General features: G+C 42.5%; 1 protein-coding gene across 3 annotated transcripts in view; it reads left to right on the top strand.

Annotated features, from left to right (window-relative positions):
• LOC123775182 (mRNA export factor GLE1) overlaps positions 1–21,972 on the top strand; it is a 54,645-nt gene that overhangs the window by 21,678 nt on the left and 10,995 nt on the right. For all 3 annotated transcript variants that reach the window (XM_045770138.2, XM_045770137.2, XM_045770136.2), the window contains exons 5-8: positions 446–600; positions 13,334–13,472; positions 16,110–16,282; positions 19,477–19,650. In XM_045770138.2, coding sequence (XP_045626094.2) covers positions 446–600; positions 13,334–13,472; positions 16,110–16,282; positions 19,477–19,650 — 641 coding nt within the window. The remainder of the gene's footprint in view (positions 1–445; positions 601–13,333; positions 13,473–16,109; positions 16,283–19,476; positions 19,651–21,972) is intronic.

The raw sequence follows: 21,972 nt of genomic DNA, 5'->3' as shown, positions 1-21,972 counted from the left end.
CTCTCCCACTCTACCAATAACCGTTGGCGTGCCACAGGGCAGCATCTTGGGACCTCTCCTGTTTCTTATATACAGTACATCAATGATCTGCCTAATGTCTCTAACATTCTGAAACCTATTTTGCTTGCTGATGATACTACTCTCATCTACTCTAACCCTAACCCACATACACTAAATAATGTTGTTAACATCAAAAGATGAAGAAATGATGACGCTTTGATCCATCCTGGACAATGGTCCAGGACGGATCGAAGCGTCTTAGTTTCTTCATCTTCCGACGTGTGGTTTGGTCATCGTATCTTCAGTCACGTTATTGTGACTCGTCATCTACCTTGGGAAAATTGCAGTTGATATTACCATTGCAACTGTTGAAATAGGCTCATTGATTTCTTCTCGTTTTTACTCTTCCTCTTAATGTTAATAATGTTAAATTGTTTCCTTCTAGGACTCCGATTATAATAGGAACGGTTTAAAAGATGTGGGAGACTTCAGCAGTGTTACCGTCTCGCCTGGATTTTGTTTTGGAGAGAGCCAAGTCAGTGAAGAGGAATCCAAACCTATCACTCCTGAATCTGAAGTGACCTGTGATACTGAGTTCAGGTTAGACAGCTGATAAGTGGTAGTATGGAAGAACTATTATAATGGTGAACACATCTTTGCAGAATTGTGTTGTACGAATGAACAATATTCATCTTATTGGTTATTTTTATTGTGGATTTGATATTTCAGAATGGTCTGTTGCTAATTATCAGAGTACTCTACCTGGTTAAGTACTGTAGTGCACTTACTTCTAGTTACTGTATTTTATTTCATAAATTTTGTAGTCTTTTAAGTCCCCGTGGTGAAGTGGTAAGACACTCGCCTGGTGTTTCGCGAGAGCTTTGTCCTGACTTCGTATCCTGGCCGGAGAGGATTTGCTGGGTGTCAATCCTTAACTGTAGCCTCTGTTTACCCAACAGTAAAATGGGTATTTGGTTGTTAACAAATTTGGCGGGGTCGTATCCTGGGGGAACATGTGATTAGGGAGTTGCCCGAAACACATGGATGGGTGTTAGTGGCTGTTCAAGAATGTACGAACTCTTGTATATATAGGGGGGTACCACCACTGGTGCAATTATAGGGACCCACAGCCTCAGAGAAGGGAACACAGAGCACTCGGGGAAAAACTTGACATTTAACTCTGAATACGAAAAAGTGTTCACTTCTCCTACCACCCCCTTTTTTTTTTTTTATGATGATGTACACTTTATTATGCTTATTATACTGTAGTGCACAGTATATTATTATTATATATTATTATATTATATCACACTTATTATACTTATATTATTTATTATACTCTTGTATATATATATAGAAATAAATTAAAAAATAAGTGATTAGAAAAGTGAATGATTTTTTCAGATTTATGTTTCTTTAAAAGTTTGTTGTAAAATATAAGAATGGTATCCAATACACACTGGCATCATGGTACGGTATCACACATGGTAACTAATAATACACAGTGGTATGACTCGCTTAGGGTGCTAGAGGCCCAGGTTCATCATCTACCTTTTTTAGACAATATGGTTTTCGATCTGGAAGATCCTGTGTAACAAATTTACTCAGTTTCTATGATCGAGCCAGAGATTTTGCAGGAAACAGATGGTTGGGTTGACTGCATCTATCTGGACCTAAAAAGGCTTTCAACAGAGTTCGACATAAGAGGTTGTCTGGAAACTGGAACATATGGAGGGGTGACAGGTAAGCTTCTAACATGGATGAAAAATTTCCTGATAGAAAAATGAGGGCCGTAATCAGAGGCAATGTATCGGATTGGAGGAATGTCGCAACTGGAATACCACAGGGTTCAGTTCTTGCACCGGTAATGCTCATTGTCTACATAAATGATCTACCAGATGGAATACAGAATTATATAAACGTGTTTGCTGATGATGGCAAATGCTTGATAAGCATTTGCTTACCAACGCTTTGTGATGATGGTGAGATAATAGGTAGTAGGGAAGATAAGAAACCTAGATGATTGTCATGCCCTTCAAGAAGACCTGGGCAAAATAAGTACAGTATATGGAGCACCACTTGGCAAATGGAATAATGTGAATAAATGCCATGTTATGGAATGTGGAATAGAACATAAACCCCACACAACCTATAAATTATGAGAAATCTTTAAAGAATTCTGACAAAGAAAGGGATCTAGGGGTGGTTCTAGATTGAAAACTGTCATCTGAGGACCACATTAAGAACATTGTGTGAGGAGCCTATGCTACAATTTCTAACTTCAAAATTGCTTTTAAACACATGGATGGAGAAATACTAAAGAAATTGTTCACGACTTTTGTAAGACCAAAGCTGGAATATGCAGCAGTTGTATGGTGCCCATATCTTAAGCACATCAACAAACTGGAAAAGGTGCAAAGACATGCCACTAAGTGGCTCAAAGAACTGAAGGACAAGAGTTACGAGGAGAGGTTAGAGGCATTAAATATGCAAAAATTAGAAGATAGAGGTGTTTATACTCAATTTGTATGTCCGTTGAGACACAACCAATCACAGGCAAGTATGCCTCTGACGTCATGCCAGACAGACAGTCACCAGCCGTGCTCCGAGCAGGCGCAGTTCTCCCGACAGACTCAGAGTAGGTGGACCTCGGTTGGCCAGTTATACACCTTGTTGTCTCGGTCAATAAATATACAGAAGTGCTTACTGTGTCTACATTCAACCCCCGCAAGGCTACGAATAGAAGAGACGATATGATCATTACGTACAAAATAGTAACAGGAATTGATAAAGTTGATAGGGAAGAATTCCCGAGACCCACAACTTCAAGAACAAGTCATAGATTTAAACTACCGAAACAAAGCTGCCAGAGAAATACAAGAAAATTCACTTTTGTAAACAGAGTGGTAGACGGTTGGAACAAGTTAGGTGAGAAGGTGGTGGAGACAAAGACCGTCAGTAGTTTTCAAAGCGTTATATGACAAAGAGTGCTGGGAAGACAGGACACCACAAGCATAGCTCGTGGTATCTACCCGCTGGGTCGGGTGTGGCTTCGTCAGCTGTTCGGGTTCCGTTGGGATGTCCCTTCTGCCTCTCTTGCAACCGCTAGGTTTGGCCTCCTAAGGCTTTGCGTTGGTTGCTGCATTACCAGCTTCCTCTTTGGGTTTCGGGGTTTAATGCCTTGGCGCCTACCCGAGCCCTCAATCGATGTGTTCCTGGATGCATCGTCTCTTGGCTGGGGCTTTGTGACCAGTGCTCGCCTGACCGGCCAGGGGCGATGGGGTCCATCCTTCCATAGGGCTCGCTGCACAGTGTGGAAGTTCGCAGTTGTGTGGATGTCGCTCCGGAGGATTCGGATCACTTGTGGATTGACGATCCAACTCCAGTCGGACTGTTCCCCAATGGTTCCTTTCCTGTACTGCGGGGGTTCGATGCGGTCCTTGGCTTGGGGCTGGTCTCTTCGGGTGACTCGTCTGCTGACTTTTTGGGGTTTGGCTTTCCTGGCCGTTCACGTTCGGGTTGGTGTCCATAGTCCTGGTGGACGGCCTGACCCGCTTCCTTCCCTTCCACGGAGTTAACAGTCAGCGCCGGCTCCTTCTGTTGGCTCTGCCAGACGCTCAGGCCTCCGGATGTGGCCTACTTCGTGTCAGCAGGGTCGTAGCATTTCACGGTATTCGTGGAACCCTTCCCCGACTGAGAAGATGCCTTCGGGCAGGACTGGGGGTTCCCTGTTCCTCTTCCCCTCGGTTCTGCTGTTGCTCTGGGTCCTGGCTCGCTTGGGACTTACCACTGGAGAGTTGTTCTTCTGGCTCCTTCGGGGCCGGCCCAGCTTTGGTTTCAGGCGCTGCTTGCTCAGTGTCCGAGGGTCACTGAGCAAGGTGACCTTTGGCACCTTGCGTGACACCGAAGGTGTCCGAGGGTCTTCCTGCGGCTCTGCCTCTTTCAGCGGATAAGCCCAGCCCATTCCGAGGCTGATTCGTTCTTCTCTTATTCGAACAAACGAACGAGCCCCCTGTATTATAGTGAATTGATTGCTCTGTGGTGACTTCAGTTAGACTTGCCATCATCTCCTTGCTATAAATGTGTGACAGGACCACTTACAAAGATACTTGTCATGATGTGGATAAAATTCATTGGAAAGCCTACCTTGAGGCTACCTTGAGGTGCTTCCGGGGCTTAGTGTCCCCGCGGCCCGGTCGTCGACCAGGCCTCCTGGTTGCTGGACTGATCAACCAGGCTGTTAGACGCGGCTGCTCGCAGCCTGACGTATGAGTCACAGCCTGGTTGATCAGGTATCCTTTGGAGGTGCTTATCCAGTTCTCTCTTGAACACTGTGAGGGGTTTGCCAGTTATGCCCCTTATGTGTAGTGGAAGCGTGTTGAACAGTCTCGGGCCTCTGATGTTGATAGAGTTCTCTCTGAGTACCTGTTGCACCTCTGCTTTTCAACGGGGGTATTCTGCACATCCTGCCGTGTCTTCTGGTCTCATGTGGTGTTATTTCTGTGTGCAGGTTTGGGACCAGCCCCTCAATTATTTTCCACGTGTAAATTATTATGTATCTCTCCCGCCTGTGCTCAAGGGAGTACAGATCTAGGCTCTTTAGTCGGTCCCAGTAATTTAGATGTTTTACTGAGTGGATTCTAGCAGTAAAGGATCTCTGCACGCTCTCTAGGTCAGCAATTTCTCCAGCTTTGAAAGGGGCTGTCATTGTGAATCAGGACTCCACTCTAGAGAGCACAAGCGTTTTGAAAAGTATCATCATCGGCATAGCATCTCTAGTGTGAAAAGTTCTTGTTATCCAACCTGTCATTTTTCTTGCAGTTGTGACGGCTACTTTATTGTGTTCTTTAAAGGTAAGGTCTTCCGACATGAGTACACCCAGATCCTTTACATTGCCTTTTCGTTCTATGTTATGATTTGCCCGAGTTTTGTACGTGGTTTCTGTTTTTATATTTTCAATTTTTCCGTAGCGCATGAGCTGGAACTTATCCTCGTTAAACACCATATTATTTTCTGTAGCCCATAGAAAGACCTGATCTACATCTGATTGGAGGTTTGCCGTGTCCTCTATTTTGCCAACTCTCATGAAAATCCTAGTGTCATCTGCAAAGGATGATACAGTGCTATAGGTTGTGTTCTGGTCTATGTCCGATATGAGGATGAGAAAAAGTACTGGAACAAGCACAGTACCCTGGGGGACTGAGCTCTTCATGGTTGATGGGCTGGATTTTATTTTGTTGACTATTACATATTGGGTTCTGTTAGTCAGGAAATTGTAGATCCATCTGCCTATTTTCCCGGTAATTCCTTTTGAACGCATTTTATGTGCAATAACACCATGGTCACATTTATCAAACGCTTTTGCGAAATCTGTGTAAATTACATCAGCGTTTTGTTTGTCTTCCATAGCATCTAATGCCATATCATAGTGGTCCAGCAACTGCGACAGGCAAGAGCGCCCTGTTCTGAAACCATGTTGTCCGGGGTTATGGAGATGCTGTGATTCCATGTATTTTGTGATCTTACTTCTTAGCACTCTCAAAAATTTTTATGATGTGTGATGTTAGTGCTATCGGTCTGTAATTTTTTGCCTCTGCCTTATTTCCTCCTTTATGGAGTGGTGCTATCTCTGCTGTTTTTAGTATGTCAGGGATAACGCCAGTATCTAGGCTTTGTCTCCACAGAATGTGAAGGGCCTGCGATAGTGTTTTTTTACAATTCTTGATGAATATGTAGTTCCAAGAATCCGGGCCTGGTGCAGAGTGCATAGGCATACTGTTTATGGCTTCTTCAAAATCTAGTGGGGATAAGGCGACGTCTGATATATGATTTGATGTTGGTATCATATCCATGAAAAATTCATTTGGGTTATCAATCTTTAGTGCATTTAATGGCTCGCTGAAAACAGTCGTACTGCTTCCTCAGTAACTCGCTCATTTCTTTGTTGTCATCGGTGAAAGTTCCATCTCCCTTTCGCAGGGGCCCGATACTAGATGTGGTTTTTGATCTTGATTTTGCATAGGAGAAAAAATATTTCGGATTTCTCTCTATTTCACTGATGGTCTTTTGCTCTCTTTGCCTCTCCTGGGTTTTGTATAATTCTTGTAGCTTGAGTTCAATTGTTTCTATTTCTCTACCTAACCTTCTTCGCCGTTCTTTAGCCAAACATATGTTAGAAATACTCTGTGGACCATAATGACTCTTGACTTGGGGAGCATCCAAATGGCTTTATCTCAGAAAGTAAAGCAAAGCTCAAAGTAGGAAATGATTAGCCACTGATAGAAAAAATATTGTGGCAAGAAATATAGCTGCAGTTTTTTTTTTTTTTTTTTTTTTTATTTTTTTTTTTTTTTATTATTTTCTACCACAGACGTGGCCACACATTTACAATGCTAACCAGCATATATACATTTTCTTCTGTCCTCCATGGACAGGGTTAGAGAAGTGTTAAACATACAGTTCAAGGGTTTATTGAACACTCAACCACAGAAGGTGATTCGGTGCTTTTAAAATGCTAAGCTAACCTACATACGTAAATACAAAGATACACAGATTTACGTACGCCCTACATAAAGTATTAGATGTAATTACCTAAGTGTAATTACCTAAGTGTAGTTACAGGATGAGAGCTACGCTCGTGGTGTCCCGTCTTCCCAGCACTCTTTGTCATATAATGCTTTGAAACTACTGACGGTCTTGGCCTCCACCACCTTCTCACTTAACTTGTTCCAACCGTCTACCACTCTATTTGCGAAGGTGAATTTTCTTATATTTCTTCGGCATCTGTGTTTAGCTAGTTTAAATCTATGACCTCTTGTTCTTGAAATTCCAGGTCTCAGGAAGTCTTCCCTGTCGATTTTATCAATTCCTGTAACTATTTTGTATGTAGTGATCATATCACCTCTTTTTCTTCTGTCTTCTAGTTTTGGCATATTTAATGCTTCTAACCTCTCCTCGTAGCTCTTGCCCTTCAGTTCTGGGAGCCACTTAGTAGCATGTCTTTGCACCTTTTCCAGTTTGTTGATGTGCTTCTTAAGATATGGGCACCACACAACAGCTGCATATTCTAGCTTTGGCCTAACAAAAGTCATGAACAATTTCTTTAGTATATCGCCATCCATGTATTTAAATGCAATTCTGAAGTTAGAAAGCATAGCATAGGCTCCTTGCACAATATTCTTTATGTGGTCCTCAGGTGATAGTTTTCTATCTAGAACCACTCCTAGATCTCTTTCTTTATCAGAATTCTTTAAAGATTTCTCACATAATATATAGGTTGTGTGGGGTCTATGTTCTCCTATTCCACATTCCATAACATGACATTTATTAACATTAAATTCCATTTGCCAAGTGGTGCTCCATATACTTATTTTGTCCAGGTCTTCTTGAAGGGCATGACAGTCATCTAAATTTCTTATCCTTCCTATTATCTTAGCATCATCAGCAAACATGTTCATATAATTCTGTATACCAACTGGTAGATCATTTATGTACACAATAAACATCACTGGTGCAAGAACTGAACCCTGTGGTACTCCACTTGTGACATTTCTCCATTCTGATACATTGCCTCTGATTACTGCCCTCATTTTTCTATCAGTCAGAAAATTTTTCATCCATGATAGAAGCTTACCTGTCACCCCTCCAATATTTTCCAGTTTCCAGAACAACCTCTTATGTGGAACTCTGTCGAAAGCCTTTTTTAGGTCCAGATAGATGCAGTCAACCCAACCATCTCTTTCCTGTAATATCTCTGTGGCTCGATCATAGAAACTGAGTAAATTCGATACACAGGATCTTCCAGATCGAAAACCATACTGTCTGTCTGATATTATATCATTTCTCTCTAGGTGTTCTACCCATTTAGTTTTGATTAGTTTTTCCAATACTTTCACTATTACACTTGTCAATGATACAGGTCTATAATTGAGGGGGTCTTCCCTGCTGCCACTTTTGTAGATTGGAACTATGTTAGCCTGTTTCCACCCGTCTGCTACGATTCCTGTACACAGGGATGCCTGAAAGATCAGGTGAAGTGGAATGCTGAGCTCAGATGCACATTCTCTCAGAACCCATGGTGAAACGCCATCTGGGCCAGCTGCTTTGTTCTTACCGAGCTCCTTGAGCATTTTTTCCACTTCGTCTCTAGACACCTCTATGTGTTCTATGTTGTTCTCTGGAATTCTTATTGTATCTGGTTCCCTAAAGATTTCATTTTGTACAAACACACTTTGGAACTTTTCGTTTAGTGTTTCACACATTTCCTTTTCATCTTCCGTGAATCTATTTCCCATTTTCAACCTCTGAATATTATCCTTTACCTGCAATTTGTTGTTTATGAATTTATAGAATAGACCTGGTTCTGTTTTACATTTGTCCGCAATCCCTTTTTCAAAATTTCTTTCTGCCTCTCTCCTCACTGCCGTGTAGTTGTTTCTCGCATCTTTGTATCGCTGGTATGTTTGGGGGTTCGGCCTCTTCCTGTATTGATTCCATTTTTGTGTCTTTCGGTCTCTAGCCCTCTCGCAATTTCTATTGAACCAATCCTGTTTCCTAGTTCTGCATCTCTGTTTTGGTATAAATTTTTTTGTGCCTTTATCATATATTTCACAAAACTTGCCATACATCTCATTCACTTCCTTGCCTAGCATCAAGTCTGTCCAATTATACTCACTAAAAAAATTTCTAAGGTCACCATAATGTCCTCTCCTGAAGTCTGGTTTTTCAACTGCTTCAACCTCCTTATTTTCTTCCAGCTTATAACGCATTGCATACTTTATTCCCAAAAAGACATGGTCACTTTTACCCAAGGGAGGAAGGTACTGAATGTCAAATATCTCTTCCTCCTTCCTGGTAAATATCAAATCTAGCATGGAGGGAACGTCCCCTTCCCTCATCCTCGTAGCTTGTTTAACATGTTGATACAAGAATGTTTCCAGGATGAGGTCTACAAATTTACAGGTCCAAAAATCTTCTGTTTTAGCTTCATATGCTTCCCAGTCTATGGATTTCAAGTTGAAGTCACCGACTATCAACAGTCGTGATCTATCGTTATCCGCTCTCGCTATAATCTCTCTCATTATTGTTATAAGACCTTCACGTTTACTATCTAGCTCCTCCTTTGACCATGTGCTGCTTGGCGGTGGACTATATGCATTTATCATCATTAGTTTATCATCCTCATAGCAGATCTCTAGTGCTATTATGTCAACTTCTTGTGGATTGGCAGTCATTATTTCCTTCACCTTTAGGTGTTCTTTTACCAGCACAGCAACGCCACCGCCTTTCCTAATTTTTCTGTCCCGTCTCCAAATTGAGTAGCCCCTTGGGAATATGACCTCATTTAAAATTACATCTTCAAGTTTTGTCTCCGTGAGTGCAACAATGTCTGGTGTCTGCAGCTGTATTACATCACTTAACTCCAGTATCTTCGATCTCACTCCATCTATGTTGGTGTATGCAATCTTCAGGAACTTGTTCCCCCTCTCCTTATTCTTCACTCCCCCTCTCTCTATTGATTTTGTTGGTTTGCCTTTATGTACCACTTTACTGGTTTGCCTACCCCTATCACTTTGTAGAAAAAAGAATTTATTTCTTCTTCATTCCTGCTCTCATTTAAATGTTTTGCCTCGGCGAGGTTCAGTTTCAGCTTCTCTCTATCTTCTTTTGAAAGATCTCGTCTTAACGACCACCCTTTCCCATCCTCATCCCTTTGCAATTTTCTAGCATTCCTTAGTACTTCTTCCATCTGTTTGGCACCGTTTAGGGTGATCCTCAAAGGTCGATCTTTCCCTTTTACGTACCTGCCTATTCTCCTGTAGTCGCACACATTCTCTCTGTTTGTAAGACCTTCCACGAGGCCAACAATTTTATCTACTACTTTAGCTTCTTCTACAGCTCTTTCTGACCTAGATGTTATCGCCTTTTCTTTGCAGCCAAAAATGATCAGGGACTTACTCCGATCAACTGTGTTTTGCACCAACTTCGGGTTAGATGCCAATTCTTTTTGATGTGTCTTTTACATAGTGTCATTAATGTACATTCACAAAGGTGAAATGTAATTCTGATCAGCTTCCATATTTGCTTTATACCCATACATATACATACACACACACACATACACATACATATATACACACATACATGCATTCACATACATTTGTCTCATTTACCCTGACAGGGTGAGGTAGCTGATAAAGAAACTAGTGTGCAATTAAGCACTTAATCACTGAAGGTGATGAAGGTGCTTTTACAAGCTCAGGTTATATAGTTACATCACATACATACATTGTATGATTGATACATTACATGGTCAATTTTGGATACAAGTCCAATATATCAAGTGTTCCAGTACTCATATAGTAACTACAGAGTTCAGCATACCTTAGCCCAGGAGGTCGAAAGTCAGTCAGTATGGGACATTCTACAATATAATGTTCAAGAGAGTGCATGTTTTCTCTTTCACAAAGTTGACACATTGTGTACTCGACATTTGGGTTTTGAGAAAGCTGCCAGATACGTCTATATCCCAGGCGTATTCTGGCCACTATAACATCACATTGCCGGGTTCTTGTTCTATTAGTCCCATATGTGAATGTCTCCTCACGATATCTATCATAATATTTAATGCTACAACTTTCAGGTCTTTGAGAATTTGTTAGGTCGGTGAGATTTTCATTAGATATTTGTTTAAGTATTCTCTTTGTCACTGCTAATGAAACACCCATATCAATTTCTACCACTGGTTTTCTGCAAGCTGACTTAGCAAGCATATCAACAGTGTCATGCCTTGAGATGCCAATATGTGATGGTATCCATAGGAATTTAATCTCAAATCTGTTTTCTTTGGCAGCTAAAACATTCATTCGAATATCACTGACTATTTTCTGGGTGTCACTACTATGTGCGTTCAATGCCAGGAGTGCACTCTGCGAGTCACAGTATATAAGTCCACTGCCTTTGTCTTTTAAAAATTCAGTGGCAAGGTATATGCCTGCAAGTTCGGTTTGAGTTGTACTTGCCCAGTCATTGACGCGCTTCATTGCTGTATGTACGAGAGAAGATTGTTCAAATATGTTACATGCACATCCGGTACATCGTCCACCTTCTTCTACAGAGCCGTCGGTATAGCACTGATAAACATCGGTGCTGCAGTGTAAGCTGCAGTGTAAGCTGCAGTGTAAGTGGTGCCCCCAGAGAAGAATGACCGATAGGAAAAAACATCACTTGTATAACTATTAATTCTTCTGGGAATTACAGGTATACAAAATGTTTCACTTTGTACTCTACAGTCTCGCTAAAAGGCTTGCCCTGTCATAATGCCATCATGCCATACATCAACAACTTTCATCATTATAACAAATATATATTGTCTACACTCAGTAATTTCAATCATATGGGACACACCCTCATTAAAGTTAGATAAACATTGAAGTTAGCTAAATTTCTTAAGAGGAATGTCTGAAAAGAAGCAAATTAACAAATTCTACCAGAAACCAGTTAAAACTACAAATTTTTGTACCAAAACTCCCACCATTTACACAGGCATTCCCATGGTTTACTTGCTTGCCTCTGCCCTTTGCTACAGAGTTATGAGCATTAATTCATTTGGATTGTCCAATGATTAGGATTGCTAGAAATCTGATTACTAGGCTCTTGCCATATTATGCTACTTGCTGTTTACCATATTATGTGCTTTTTGTCGTACCTGTCATTATAAAGAGCTTAACCACTGTGCTGTGCCGTGTTTAGTGGCACATTCCCCCTCTGCGCCAAAAATTAAGTGTTTCCAAAATTTGTTGATCTTTGTAAAATGATAAATTCCCTTTCCTGAACACATACATGTAAAAAAACTAATAAATTCTGCTTGCTTTGGCTGTGGGGACGTGGAGAAGGGGGTGTGTGACATCATCATTTGTTATGCGCCTGTGAATGAAGCTCTCAGAGGCGGTCGTGCAGGCCATTCAAGCACCATGAGTTGCCACAAATATATTTTCAATTATTTGTTCTATGAATTTCCAATGCAGTCTTACTTGATTTTTTTGTCATAAATGATGCATATTTGTGTTCTTTACAATATGTATACAGTAGAACATTCATAATGTTCCATGGAACTGTGATACATGTCAGTAATGTGTCCACAATAAATGTTAATTGTCGCAATATTACTTGTTCAAAATTCACTAAAATTACTATATGCACAGTTTCACAGTAACAATTACTATTAAAAATACTATTAAAAATTACCATTTACACAGTAACACACTGTATCACATACTCAGTACTTCGGAAGTGAGTGATAATCAACAAAACAGTCCATGGTACACAGCGCGACTTCGCTCTCGACACACTGGGTACAAACAAATTTTTGCTTCCTGTTTCTTTGTTCTGTGTGCTTGCAAATAACATACTTACGTACACCCTTGGCTTTAGTACCTGTAGGTGGTATGTAGCCAAGCTTGTGAAGTGTAAGGTAGTCTTGAAAAGATCACTTTGTAAGGTATTGTGGAAGAGATTCAGCCATTCTTGACAAGATCGATGGAAACCACCACCATGGAAGTTGCTAAAAATGTTCATCTATGCTACTTGTATCAGGTGCATCATCACTGAACCCAGAAAACGATCCATCTATGTATCATCTATAAAAAAATATTGGAGATAACACAGGTGAGCAAAGATCGAGCTTGGCTACAGCTCGATACGCGCTCTATATCGTCCACATCGGTGTTGTACGACTTGCATCTAACCATTGTGTTGGGTCCTTATTGTGCCTAGCTTCATCAATATCATGACCCTTGTGTTCTTCAAACAATAAGGTCTGAATTTCATGGACAGAGAGAGATCTTTCAACACCACGTCCGACAGATGTTTGGGAGCCAGAGGCGCATGCACCACCCTTGGTTGCTCATTCAAAACTGATCCTGCCAGCAGCCCTAGGGAGATCTGGGAAGTATTTTTGGCTGGGTGCCTCTCACTGAAGGTCCCAGGAGTCCATTTCATACCCAACCTACCGCGTTCGCATTTCGACTGTGTACGAAAAAATAAAAAATACTTTTGTTGGTTGGTGCAGTAATGGGCAAACATTTGTTGTTTGGCAAAGTGTAGTGGTTAAATAACAACTCTCTGTACTCAAATTATCAACAGTGAAGTACTCTTGCCAACAAATTCGCTCACTCCATATGCCTTCTATTTGTACATCAAAGATTATTTGTCATCTTCTGATGACTTGAGCATGATAGTTTTTTGTGCAACCTAAAAAAAATTTTGAAACTTAGGGTATAAAAAAAATAATGATGTTACCATATATGAATATGGGACCATTTTTATCTTTCAGAATAGATCCCGGTGAAGAGTTGCAGAATGAATGTCAATGGGGTTCTCTGGAGGTTGCGAAGAGGGCTCGAGAGCAATATCAGCTAATGATGCAACTTGAAGAAATGTCTCTTGAGGACGAAATAAAACAAAGACTTCAGGCGAGTTATCTTCATATATACAATACAGCATTTCATATTACTTGGAATCTTTTGATTGTACAGTATGTTTTATATAATAAATAATTAAGATGCCTGTGAAGTAGGGGAAGCTATAATATGCAGGTGGTGGTGGTAGCAAGTAGAAACCTAAAGTGCACAGCCTTCATATCATACATTTGTTCCTTATTGTTGAGGACAGAATGTCTGAATATGGCTCATTGATGTTCCCCTAACCATGCTCTCAGGATCGGAGTATCCCACAACAGTTGAACAACTCCCATGTATTTATTGATTGCTATGTGAAGAGTGGCATTCGGTGTAAGGAAACGTGCCTAACCCTTTAACTGTGTGGCCTATAAATGACACCCCCCCCCCCCCAGTGCGCAAGAAATAAATTCTCGGGAAAAAATTATTTTTAGTTCTGAAAGTGTCAAAAACCCCTCCCTGTATATGGGTATAGCAACGGAATTTCGAAATTGTACTTACTTTGGCTGCTATGGGGTCCGTAACGTGGCGTGTGACGTCATCATTCCCTGTGCGCCCGTGCAGGACTAGTTTCTGTTAGAAGTTGAAAGTTAATGGTTCAGAGCAGAACCCAGTTGGGATTTGGGGACGGGACCCAGTGGGCACTCAATCACGACAGTGAGGGCTCGGACACTACAAATTAGCAATGCCAACTCAATCCATATCTAGTCAGTCAATCAAAGGCTTCATTCATAAAAGGTTGTTCATTTATAATTGTGAAAGTTTGCATAAAAATTACAGTATATTAACCCTTTAGTTGCGCAAGACATCATATGATGCGTCGAGTGACTTGCAGTAACTTGCGCTCGGCATCATATGATGCTTTGGAGTGCCGTGCAAGATTTGAAAGGCCCACAGAGTATAGGGGGTCCCCATACGCTGCCCAGGGGCTATAGTAAACAGCCACCATTTTGAAAAAAAATCCAGCTCGCGCTACCATCTCGTGGGAGGCCTCGGTTACCCAGCAGCCACCATGTCGAGCACACGGCCGAACTCTTCCCGGGCACGTGCAGCCAAAACAACCCAGCTATGCCTGGCAATTGTCATGTCATAGAAACAGGAGTCCCAGCACACCCCAACACAATTAACAGAGCACCTCCAACCAAGGGCCCAAACAAAGGAATCGGATTTGTGAATAGCCTTAAGCAAAGCTCTCCACCCCAGTGGGTTTGCCTCTTTAGGGGCAAACTCCCAAACACACCAAAGACATCATCTCTGAGTGCAGGGACTGTGCTAGTGGGCACCCTGGGAAAAAACCCAGAACATATGCAGCCTGAAATACAATACTGTACAGCCAAGCTCGCACAACAACCCAGATAGAAATCGAGCAATTGATGCAAAAATTTAAATATAGAACAGAATACAGACCAAATGACTCCTGCAGGAATAAGTCCAGGGACAGCCAGCACTTTGTTTTGAAGCTTCTGGGCTTGCCATGTCTGAAAGACTTGGAGCTGTCTATCAGTGTATCGGCGAAAGAACTGGCAATGAGGATGACTGCATGCAGGAGCTGGGCTGCCTGGTTGTGTCACCGCCACTACTGTGAGTTTTGTGCTAATTTTGTACGTTAATCTTGTTCTGTGTGAATTGTTTGTGTTGTTTGGCAATTTTGAAGTTTTGGTCATTGTTAACCCTCCAGTTGTCTGTAAAGCTTCTGTGACTTTATGGATGCTTTTCCAGTGTGGTGGTGAATTGTCACCTGTTCTCACTGCCTCTGAGAGGTCCAGATTTTGGCTCTAGTTCCAGTAGGTCAAACAAAACTCCTGCATCTATTGTGACCCATTTGCATAGAGGCTCTCTGAGAAAACCATTTACTAAAAGTGCATGGAAACAACACCATCAAGAATTCATCGCTTCACTACTGTCAAAATGAGTGTCAAATTTTATTGTAATTTTGCTGTGATCAGCTAACACATTTTAAACCTATAAGAAAGCGAAATAGTTCTTCATAATTTTTTTTTTGTCTTGCACACCGAGGAAATACCTCTTGAAATGCTTGCACAGCACAGAGATTAATCACCTAAAGTCTCTCAGATTCTCCCTGTGCCAAGAGCCTATATGGTTTACCCAAGACTCGTATTATCTGCTAGTCTTTCATCAGTCTTTTCCCACACTGTGACAAAAAAAAATCTCTGGTTAATACCTGGTTGATTACCTGGTTGATGGGGTTCTGGGAGTTCTTCTACTCCCCAAGCCCGGCCCGAGGCCAGGCTTGACTTGTGAGAGTTTGGTCCACCAGGCTGTTGCTTGGAGCGGCCCGCAGGCCCACATACCCACCACAGCCCGGTTGGTCCGGCACTCCTTGGAGGAATAAATCTAGTTTCCTCTTGAAAATGTCCACGGTTGTTCCGGCAATATTTCTTATGCTTGCTGGAAAGACGTTGAACAACCGCGGACCTCTGATGTTTAAACAGTGTTCTCTGATTGTGCCATAGGCACAATCAGAGATTGTGCCATAGAGAATTTTGCTTGGCTTGATATTTCTGGGGTCGAGAATATGCTCATAGAACACGTCTACATATAATCCAGTGAACAATACAGTGCAGTATTTCACTTGTTCAGTACAGTATTTCACTTGTTCAGTACAGTAATTGTATCCATTCTTTTCTCTAGGAAAAAGTTAGTGCTCGATACAGAACATACTTGAACAAGTTAGAAGAAATCCAGAGAGTATTTGAAACAAAATTACATCAATACTACCATCAGAGGGACGAGAAACTAGAACGTGAGGAGTACCGCCTTAGGCAACAAAAAGAAGAGGCAATAAAGGCTGTCAAAAAGTGCGAGTAAGTATAGAATTGTAATTTTGTCTTCTATTGTAGATAAGTTCCTTGGATATGTTTATTAGGTGTGTGTAGTATGGATACGAATCTGAAAGGGGTTAGAGTTCTATGTCTATCCTTCACCATGCAGTTATTGTCATCTGTCTCTGGCATTGCAGCATGGCCATATTTTGGATGTCACTTAAACCAATGCTGGTCTGATCAGACCATCAACCAGGAGGCCTGGTCAGAGACTGGGCCCCAGGGATATTGATCCCCAGAATCTTCGACAGGTAGGTAGTAGGTAGGTAGGCACATCTCACCTGTGCAGTTTAGCTATCTGGCTTCAATCACCTGACTTGCCAGTAGTCCACTGCCTGATGAGGGATGGATAATACTCCCTGCCACTCTGGCATAAGATTCAAATTGTAGCTTCGATTCTGGTTTCTCAAAAGTTTGACTCCAGATGGTCCACATTTAGTTGTCGAGTGTTAGCAGATAGTATCTCCCCTTTCCATCCAATTTTTGATGCAATTATTTAAAGGTGCTTGGGTCTGTAAGTTGCCTTACCTAGATACTTGTAGATACTTGCTGGTGTTGATCCTGCCCAGCCAGGGCAGGGGGGTTCAGGTATCTGTCCCTGAGAGGCAAGCCTTCAGTGGAGAGTGCCTTGCCGTGGATAGCGCAAGTGTTTGAGACCCCTCTGAGAGGCTCAGGGTTAGGGGCAGTCTGGTTTCTTTCCTGGGGGGGCACAGGAGTGTGCAGGCTTTTTTGTATGGCGTGCCACTGACACTATTCGCATCCATGTTTGTCTATTCAGCTGCGTTTGATGTCCGTTTCACTTATTGAACAGACCTTATGCCTGGAATCACCTGCCTCGTCTTTCTTGTAAGGTCCTGGAAACTCCCGCAGTCTTTGATGTGCTTTGAAATGACCTCCCCGCCAAGTCCACACTAATTGGGTGAGTGTGTGGGATGCTCTTCAGTCTTATTACATGCTGTTGGTCATATTCTTTTTACCTCCACCATGACACATGTTGGGAAGTTTTCCATTCTACTCCTGGGGCCTGCGATGCTCATCATAGTAGTTCTATTTTGGCCAAGCTCCCGTCCCAGAGGGTGCGATCTGCATTCTGGAGGGGGTGTCCAATTTTCCATCCCCTCTCCTTCATTCCACCTCTCTTCTTCCCAATCCTCTACTGACCTGTCCAGTCCCTTATTCTCCAGGGATTGTGTGATGTGCTTTGTGTGTGGAGGGTCACTTTGGTATCCCATTTAATAGTGCAGGTTTTCTGTGGGGAGCCCCTTTGGCTCCTTGAAACTACCCAAACTGATATGTGCTATATTAGTTTGGGATCATCAGTCACAGGAGTCCTTATGCCTTATTCCCTATCAGTCATAGGAGTCCTTATGCCTAACCATGAACAAAACGAATTAAGAGTGCGACATGAGGTGACACATACTGCCCGTCCATACAACCACCTTACCGGCTGGTCTTGCCCTCCCCGCCCACTGGACACCACCTACTGGTCCATGGCCTTCATCACCATCATTGAGCAGAAGTACTGTATTCAGTAAAAATGTCCAGTAAAGATGTGCACAGAATGCCACATGAAAGTAGATTACCAGCAGAGCTTTCAGTGCCAACTCTGTTCAGCAGGCATACACAGTAAATGTGCCAACATGACACATAATGCAAGGATAGTTGGTTTCAGATGTGAGAGTTTGGGTTACGGAATTTGAAAATGGTATTTGAATTTTGGATAATTTCTAAAAAGAAAATTCCTTAACTCCTTTAACTTTATTCCTGTCGTAATATTCATATAAGTCGCCTGAGGAAGGACTTGCTTATCTAACACACAGTGTAGTAAGCAGCTGTCGGAGGCTGTAAGCTGACCATCGTTATTAGACAGGAGTATTGGTTTGTTATTTAAAATCTTTTGATCCCAATATTTGTGAAATTGTGCTCCATGTTTTCTTAATGTTGCCCTTTGTTTGGCTAAATTTATCTTCGTAGTATTTAGTTTTGGCTCTTCTAATTATTTTAGATACCAATGATGAGTAATTCTTTGGAGACGATTCCTAACCTATACTTCTTCTCAAGGTCATGTTTTTTATTAATGGATTTAAGTATCCCCTTTGTAAGCCAAGGATTGTTTAGCCTTTTAGTTGACTTGTTTCGTTAGCATAGGACGGTGGATGTTATAAAGGCTGAGAGTTTTTGAAGAAAAGATTGCATAAATTTGTGATGATGAGCGTCCAGAATTAAAATATTTGTTAAAAATCCAGTTATTGCTCTATTATTCTGGGACTAGTTTTAAAATACTCTCCTTTTTATCGCGAACAATTTGATACCAAAACGAGCGACGTAGCACGAAATTTGATGTTATCAAATTGAAGGAGTTGAACATTAGGTTGCAATGTACAAAATGGTGCTCGTTCATGGGTAACTTTAGGCTTTTCTGCGGGGAGGCACTCCAGCCTTTTGTACATTTTATTCATACACATCTGTAGGGAATTTAATTGTGAACACAATGATACCAAAATGAGCAACGTAGCACGAGAATTAAGGTAAAAAAATGGAACGAGAATACACATGTTACTGATTTTGTGCGTTTTTGCGGACTTTACGCTTTGCTGTTGGGAGTCACGCTAGGCTTTTGGACATTATATTTATACACACCTGTAGAGAATTTAATTGCGAACACAATGATACCAAAACGAGCGACGTAGCACGAGAATTAAGGTGAGAAAGCTGGAACGAGTATACACATTTGGGTGTCACCGCGCGCTTACCCGCACGGAGGGGCCACGTTCCCCCTGTCAACCGCGAGTTTCCACGGAGCGCGAAAGTGTTAAAGTCCCCTGCGATAATTAGATGGTTTTTGTTCAGTCTGTTATCTAGTATTAGATTTCTAAGGTTAGAGTTGAATTCGGACACATCAGTGTTAATAGTTCTATAGACTGCTCCCACAGTCAGGACAGACTCGGCACCCTTGACTCTGAAACTGGCGAAGATATACTCCTCACAGTAGTCTCTAGTTCTAATTACTTTTAAGCATGTCAGAGTTGTTTATTTTGACCTTGTTGTCTTGTGTTTTTCTGCACTACCCCTCCAACCCCTCATGTGGTTGTTCCTTTGTGAGGATGATCACATAGTCCCTGCTCTCTCTTGCCTCTCCTGCACAAAATACCTAATTTGCATTTATTTTGTTACAGGAGTGACTACAGTCACTATATTTCAGAAAGGTCATCTTGGTTGTTGGAGGTTATGGAAGATGCTCGACGTAAGGAAGCGGAACAAGCAGATATCAGGCGAGCTCTTGTGAATGATTTGCTTAATGCCAAGGAAACTTTTGTTGTTAAGCTGGCTCAGATGCAACAATTGCTTGAGTAAGTATAAGTATATTTAAAAGTTTCATGTGAGAATGCTGTTTATAAAACTAGTGCATCACTTTGTTGTAAATGTATTTCTCCATTGTTTTTACAATGGAGAGTGTGACTGTGTGTGTAATTACCTAAGTGTAGTTAGGTGAGTTATGCTTGTGGTGCCTGGCCTTCCCATTACTGTCATATGCCGCTTTTAAACAATTGATGGATAATTTTGGCCTCCACCACCTTCACACTTCACTTATTCCAACCATCTACTACTCTATTTGCAAAAGTGAACTTTCTAATGTTTTTGTCAGCTGCTTTATTTCCTTAGTTTGAACCTAATATCCTCCTGTCTTGCTGTTGAAGTTTTCAAAAATTTGTCTTTGTCAGTTTTGTCAATTCCTATTACTATTTTTGCAAATAGCAATCATATCGCCTCTTTTTATTCTATCTTCTAGCTTTGGTATATATAACACCTCTAATCTCTCCTTATAGCTCATGTTTCTCAGTTCCAGAAGACTTGCATGTCTTTGCACCCTTCCTATTTAACAATTGTTAAATGTTAATTTAACCTCAACGACAACGAATCTCAAGAATCACATTGATGTGATTCTTGAGATTCAGGCGCCATTCACCCACTGCATATTCCAACTTTGGTGTCACAAAAATCGTGAATTATTTCTTTAATATTTTGCCCATCCATGTATTTAAGTGATTCTAAAGATGGAAAGCATAGTATCCGCCTCATACAGTGTTCTGTAAGTGGTCCTCGGGTGACAGTTTTCTATCTAGAACCACCCCTACATTTTCTTTATCAGAATTCTTCAAAACTTTCTCAGTGAGGAGCCCCTACGGCTCCCTGGAGCTTATCGGGCTAATGTACGTTATATTAGACCAGGACATAAGCTAAGGAGTTCAGACCTACCAGGGACCAGCATCAGAACCTGGCCCCTTCAAGAGAGGTTTCAGGGAGCAATGGCCCTGGAAAACCCCCTTGTGGTTGGGGGATTTCCTTATCTGCAATCGACCGGGGTTAGGCACCCAGAAAGGTAGGCATAACAAAACAAACCCCACATGGTAAAAAGCTAGAACAAAAAACCAAACCGAGAGGTAGAAACTCCCTACAATCCCAAGGAAACAAGTCAACAAGCAAACATCGCATTTTACTGCCGTGCCGATCATCCGCGCAGCCCTCCCCGCCCCAAGAGGGGAAGGTGGGAGCCCTGGACCTTACCACGCCAGCTGCCTAGCATCAGTTCGTAAGCTAATGTCAACCGGGATAGACGCTTCTCTGGCCTCGGTTTCCTAGGCGGTGTTTGCCTTGTGTGGCGTTCACTGCCGTGTGTTGTATTGTGCGGTGGCCAGGAGTACCTCATCAGTGCTGGGGGTGCATGCGCTTAGGGGCTTCCTTCCCTAAGCGCCCTGTGAGTACTGCCCCTGTGTGACAGGGTTATCTTCCCTGGGGCGTTCGGGAACCAATCCCGTAGAGGTTCTTGCTGCTCGGCATTTGCCTCGCGCTTGGGGCCAGCTGGGGCTTGGGGCCCTTATTTGGCCCTGGGTAGGGGCTGGTATTGTGCTGGTTAGGGCGTCAAGGTGTTGTGCGACCTGCCACCTCGTAAGGGTTTTCAGTGTTGTCCTCTACCCCCTTGTTATGTTTGGGTTTCTTAACCGGTTAGCAACACCTTGCCCGAGCTTCCCGTAGCAGTCGGCCTACGAGCCCTGGAAACCCCTGTCGGGGCTCGGTGAACCATTGAATGTGTCTTCCAGGTTCCAACCCATCTTGTACGGGATCGTTGGTTGCTGTGCCCTTGTCTCCGGATGACAGTCGCCACTTTTACCTCTTGTCATGTTGCCTGTTGGGTCACTGACACCTTGACCCGGAGTCTTGTGAGATTCTCTGCTTGTTCTCCAGTTCTCTCCTGATGTTATTACTGTTCAGAGTACAGGCGGCATCCGTGTTGCAGCAACCTAACCTAGCTTGCAACACGCTAGGTTGGTTTCCCACTCGGATGCCCCGAGGCCGCTCCATTTTGGCTAGGTGCTGTTCACCCCCTTTCCCTCCCTGTTCCCGGCTCTGGACCGTCTGCGGGTTTCGGGGTCGGTGCGGGGTTTAGTTGGGGCCGAGACTCGGGCAGTTTCGGGGGCTGCCCTGTTCGGGTTGGGGACGGAGGTTTTCGAGCCTGTTCCTCCTGCCAAGGCATTTGGGTCTTACCAGCGGCCCTTTCGTGCTGCTTTTCCCATGGACTCTTCCTTTTCTTTAAGGGCAGAGGGCTTTGAGGACAGCTCTGCCCCGGGGCCTCTGTTGCGGGTTCCCAGGGCTGTGGGGGATGCCTGCTAGCA

This window comes from Procambarus clarkii, chromosome 92 (assembly GCF_040958095.1).
Source record: "Procambarus clarkii isolate CNS0578487 chromosome 92, FALCON_Pclarkii_2.0, whole genome shotgun sequence".
NCBI classification, from domain to species: domain Eukaryota; kingdom Metazoa; phylum Arthropoda; class Malacostraca; order Decapoda; family Cambaridae; genus Procambarus; species Procambarus clarkii.
This window is presented reverse-complemented; position numbering and strand designations above follow the sequence as displayed.